Consider the following 6,000-nt stretch of genomic DNA (forward strand, 5'->3'; position numbering starts at 1 on the left):
GGCTATAATGTGTCTTGGAGAAGATCTTCTAGGGTTGATTCTATTTGGGGTCCGTTGTATTTCCTGGGACTGGATCTTTGAATGCCTCTCTAGGTTTGGAAAGTTTTCTTGCAGGATTTCCTGGAATAGATTATCAATGCCCTTATGGGTTTCCTCACCTTCTGGAATGCCAATTATCCGGATATTTGGACGTTTGATGGTATCCAGTACTTCTCGCATATTATTCTCAAATTTTTGTGCCATTTTCTCAGCCTTCATGGTGGATTTTTCTAGGCCAGCCATTTTCTCCTCTACATCTGAGATTCTATTTTCTGAATGATCTAGTCTGCTTTTAATGCTTTCCAGGGAGATTTTGACTTCTTGTATTATAGACTTCATCTTGAAAGGATACTGGAGGGTGAAGAGACAAGAAAAAGGAAAACGAGACAGAGAAAAACAACAAAAAGAGAAAAAAAGACAAAAAAATTTAAAAAATTAAAAATTTGTAATTACGGTTCTTTTTTTTTAAAAAAAATCACAAAATAGAAAACCGTGCGGCGCGCAAAAATCTAGTTCACTGTAGCCATGTGGAACCTTGTCCTGAAGGCCCGTGGCTTCTTCTTCCTGGATGGGAGGAGCAGAGCGAAAATTAACAAGAAAGAAGGTGGAGCTAAGAGCCAGAGAAAAACTGGGCCTTGATTTTTTTGAAAAAAAAAAAGGGGGAAAAGGAAATATTAACAAAAAAAAAAAAAAAAAGGGAAGACAGAAGGAGGGAGAGACAACCAGAGAAAAACTGGGCCTTGTTTTTTTTTTGTTTTTTTTTTTTTAAAAAGGGTAAAAAGGAAATATTACCAAAAAAATAAAAAAAAGGGAAGACAGAAGCAGGGAGAGACAGGAACTGAGAGACAGAGAGAGAAGGCTGGGGGTGCAGAGGGGGGCTCCCTACCGCTAGCTCGTTTGTTGGAGGCTGAATTATTAGTAGAAAATCTTCATTCCCTTAAAAATCTAGTTCACTGTAGCCATGTGGAACCTTGTCTTCTCGAAATGCCCTTGTTATCAACGCTGAATTCAAGAAACGATCTTTGCTGAAGCTCCTTCCCATCCCAGTCCTAAACACTGTCCTAACTTATTTTATTTTTTAAGTTTTGTGAGTGGGCACTTGTGTTTGCCAGAGAGTGACAGAGAGACAGGGAGAGGGAGCAAGCACTCCCCGTGGGGTAGGATCACAGCACAATCCCTTCTCCATTACTCCCTCTTTTGGGGATCTGGGGCATGCATGTACACACAGCTGGTGTGTTTCTCAAGCTGCTGAGTCTGGGACTTAAACCATGTGGGACTAGCTGTCCTATCCTTAAGGCCATGGAACCAGCCCCAGTGTCTCAACTTTTATAGTAATAAATTTCTTGTGTTTCTTGGTAATTTCATACCCAGGTGTGTATATATAGGCACTACAATACAATTTGTTCGTTAAAATTTTTTGTCATGCCTTTTATATCTCTTATAATCTTCACGTTCCCTTCTACCCATTAGTTTCCCTCACAATTTATAATATGTTGTCAGTAGTCTCTAATTTTGCCTAGACTGGGTCTAACTGACTGCATACTTATGGTGTAGTTTATCAGACTCTTTTATCTTTTGTATTTCTTGAAAGTTGGCAGTTGATCCAGAGACCTGGTCAGAGCTAGGCTTGACCCTTTCATCAAGATCATAGGACATATTGTTCTTTGATCATGAGACACGTGATATTCTGTGTAGATGCTCAATGCCCTGGCCCATTAATTCATTGAGAACTGCAAAACGATAATAACCTAGTTTTATTTTCCTTTTAAAATTTATTACTTGAAATATTTTTATAAAGAGGTGCTTCTCCTTATCTATTATATGATTATCCCATGGTATAGTTCATATAGGAAAGGTAGAATAAATCCTGGATATTTTCTCTTTATCAGTTTCTAGATAAAGAGTTGGTTTTTTCATTCTTGGAAGGTAACCAAGTGGCATTTTTCTTTTTAAGATATCAAAAATTTATGAATTTAAGCAAAGTAGATGGGTTCCATTTAACTGTAATTTTTATCATCTTTGAATTTTTTTTCCCCAAGCCAAATTTTATCCAGCTTTATTAAAGATACTTTTCATAAACAATCATGGTATTTCAGGACATGGGCAGACGATCGTTAACAGTATACAACAACTTCCAAACTCCCTTCTTCAATGGACTACCAAAATCAGAAAGCCACTATAAAACCCAATGAAGTGGGCGCGCTGAGCGAGCGCCGCGCCGGGCGGGCGGAGCAGGCCGCGCCGGCCCACACACGGACCGGCCGCGGGTCTCCCGTCCTGCTAACCACAAGATGGCTGCTGTGCCGCATCAACTGATGGTCAACTCTGCTTGCCAGAACTGCCTTCCGGAGACTGTATTCCATGGAGACTCACCTACAGTTGCGGAACTGCACGAGACCCACACTTGATCCAACCTTGAATGGAATCTATTTTCCCTATTGTTAAAAACTTTGGACTCCTGGCCCCTCTCCCTCTACTCGCAGGTATTGCATTTTCAATGACACCTCTGGAGGATGACTGTCTATAGCAGAGATGGAGTGATTGTGAGAGGGTTCCTCTTAGGAGCCAAGAGGAAGTCTCTTAAAACTAGAAGGGAAAGATGTTGTCCAAATCAATCCAGCTTCAGAGACATTCAATTAGTGACAAACGCTCCTTCCCCCAAAGAACAACAGTGAAGTGTTCTGTGTGCTAACAACATAGCTTAAAAAAAAAAAAGGTAAAACAAAATTCTGCATTTTTATAAAACTTGATAAAAAATAGTATTTCAAACTGTGCAGTCACCAGAAACACACAGTTATCAAAAACGCACACACTTCACTCGGCATCTCCAGCACCTTCAGCTTTCTGTGCCTGGGCTGTTCTGGCATCTCCATTTTCTGCAGGGTTGTTCCCATCCTTGCCAGCATCAGCTTTTCCCTTTTTTCCTTTGGGTATCTTCTCTCCCTTCTTTGAAGGGGCCTTTTTAGACTTGGGCTCTGGCTTTGGAGGAGCAGGTTTTGCAGACAACCTCGCAGATCTTCTCTGTGGTTCGTCCTTCATCTTGGCTTTATCTCCTTTAGCATCCCCTTCAGCCTTTCTCTTGGGCATGGTGGCGACGACGGCGGACCTAGGTGCTGGACGCGGGGGATGCAGCGGCGTGAAGGCTTTGGTCCGTCTGGGGGTTGCTCTGGCCTCTTCTTCACACTGGTCTTCATCTTTGAATCTTAAATTGTCTCATTTAGAGAAGACATTTTAAGTTGGCTCCTGAGTCCTTTTGATATTACCTAGCAGTCTGATAGTTTCTTCATCATTTTGTATGACAAGATGGTCTAAGCATACCTTTTTAAAAATAACATCTTTATTGAGATATAATTCACATACTATACAATTCACAATTTATAATATATAACTCAATGGTTTTAAGTATATTTACAGAATTGTAGAACTATCATCACAATCAATTTTAGAACATTTTATCACTCTGAAAAGAAATCCTTTAGCAGTCATTTCCCATTCTCCCCATCTTCCACAGGCTTAATCTCTCCTCTACAGCAACCACTTATCTACTTTCTGTTCTTAAAGATTTGCCTATTCTGAGAAACATTTCATATAATAAAATTCTGACGTTTCATATAAATGAAGTCATACAGTATGTGTTCTTTGTTATCTGGCTTCCTTCACTTAGTGTGTTTATTCACATTGTATATGTATTAGTACTTCATTTATTTTTTCTTGTTGAATATTGAATACCTATTATATCGATAAACCATACTTTACTCATTTATTCATAGGTATTGGACATTTGGATTATTTACACCTTTTGGCTATTATGACTAATGCTGCTATTTAGACTGATGCTGAGCATTCATTTCCAAATTTCCCCCTCACTACCACTATGTGTATATCTGTATCTATCTATCTATCAATCTATCATCTATCTATCTATCTATCTATCTATCTATCTATCTATCTATCTATCTATCTATCTATATCTGTCTACACAATCCCCTCCTTGTCAGGCCAGTGATTATGTTCTTCTGTCTGTGGCCACAGTCCTCTGGAGTAGCTCTGTCCCTCGAGCTCCAGGTCTTGCTGGGTTCTAGTAACAGCTCTCTTCCTTTCCCTCTTTAGCTCTAGAGATGGTACTGGCCTCTTATTGTTTCTGGTCTCAAGATGTTTTACCATTCCTTGCTGTTTCCCTTAACTCTGCCCATACCTCTGAGAAAAGCTCCTTCATTAAATTCTGTCAAATGTAATTCTTTTCCTGTATTATTCCACTTGGGGCCCTGAGGATATAGCTATCCTAGAGATTCTCTTCGTAGCTCCCAATGTAGTATCATCTCTTCTGGTTGACTCCCTTGCTCTAGTGCAACATATCTTCTAATAACACTCTGATGTTACATGTAAATTTTGGAGACTTTGCATTTCTGAAAATACATTAGTTTCTTCTAAACTCAATTGATAGTTTGGTTGAGTATAGAATCCAAAGTCAGAAATAATTTTTCCTCATAATTTAAAGGCATTACTCCTTGATCATCTTATAGTTACTGTTACTTCATTTATATTCCTACTGCTATTAATAAATGTAATGAAGTCAGATTTTTTCATTTAATCTTTTTGGGGATAAGGTTTGTTTATTAATTTGATATTCACTAATACAGCATTATTCATTAATTCAACCATGGCTACTTGCTAGCAATATGGGGATGACCAAGACAGACTTAGTTCTTACTCTTATGGAGTTTGTAGTTTTGAAAACACTAAAAAGTAATTTCACACAAATTAAAATTCAGCTGCTATAAAAATCATAAGTGGTAGAAAGAAAAATAATAGAATATATAGTAGGAAGATATAACCTAGTCTGAGGAACTTATTTTTATGCTGGGACCTGAAGGATGAATGGGTAAGTCCAGGAGGCAATGAAATTGGTAGAGAGTATTACTGGCAGAGTCATGAGGAAGGAGGCCACTGGGTGGGTTCAAGGCACCAGAGAGGAAGTATGCTGTGTGAAGGGGAGAGTGGCACATGATTTGGCTGGGGAGGGATCCGAGGCCCAGAACATGCCAGACTTGGGCACCTAAGAGCAATGGGAGGCCCTTGGAGGTCCTTAAAAGAAAAAGACACATAAGTGAAGCTTTTATTTACCTGGTTAACAACCATCTCTGCCTTCACTCTTCTTTCAAAGAGTCTTTTCAGAAGTTCATCAAAGTTATGTGTGCTTTCTTGAATAGAGTTTTGAAGTTTCTTCAGCTCTGCTTCTAATGACTGAAAAGAAACCAATATTAAAGTTAACATTAAGTAATAGTAAGTGTTCTTAGGAAGTGTTGGTTACCTTTTGCCTCAAGGAAGGGGCAGTAAGAGGGTAGCTCTTGAGAGGTATTCTAAGCTCTCTGCTCCCTTCAACCAGAGTTGCTCCACTTAGATATGTTTAATAGACTGTGTATCTGAGAGTTTTTTTCTTTAAAAATATTATGTTGGAAAAATAAAGGTTAAAAAAAATCTCTGATCATGGTTAATGATGCAGGGAGAAATAGACCAATAAAACAAATCACAGTAAATCCTTCTGGAAAATTCTGACTTCCTATATAGGACAGTTTCCACACAATTTGATCTTAAAACATCTTAATTTTTTTCCAAGCCCTGGATACATTTTCATGTTTGTTTTTTTTTTTTTAACTTCAAGGAAGAAGTGAGTGTACTTATTATGTACTCTTGTTTTCTGTATGTTATGTTCCTCAAATGGTTCTACATTGGGGAACAAAGTCCCCTTGCACTTAAAAAATATAGATATTCCACCAAGACAGAGCTAAGCACACAGAAGGTAAGTAGAAAGCTATAAAAGCATAAGGAGAACAACATCTGGGTCCAGCTGTGCTGGTGCAGGAGTAGCACAATGTCCATGCTGTTGGGAGCATATGGAAGATGGGTTTTGTTCCTAGGTTGACTTATTCATGCTAGACACATGTTAGCCTGTAAAGAAGA

General features: G+C 38.7%; 1 protein-coding gene across 1 annotated transcript in view; it reads right to left on the minus strand.

Moving 5' to 3' along the window:
- Window positions 1-6,000, minus strand: part of LOC102483356 (cilia- and flagella-associated protein 43) — a 128,591-nt gene that overhangs the window by 13,702 nt on the left and 108,889 nt on the right. The window contains exon 28 of the mRNA XM_006166408.1: window positions 5,164-5,283. Within this exon, the coding sequence (XP_006166470.1) occupies window positions 5,164-5,283 (120 nt within the window). The remainder of the gene's footprint in view (window positions 1-5,163; window positions 5,284-6,000) is intronic.

Source organism: Tupaia chinensis, unplaced genomic scaffold (genome assembly GCF_000334495.1).
Source record: "Tupaia chinensis unplaced genomic scaffold, TupChi_1.0 Scaffold144255_1, whole genome shotgun sequence".
Taxonomy (NCBI): domain Eukaryota; kingdom Metazoa; phylum Chordata; class Mammalia; order Scandentia; family Tupaiidae; genus Tupaia; species Tupaia belangeri.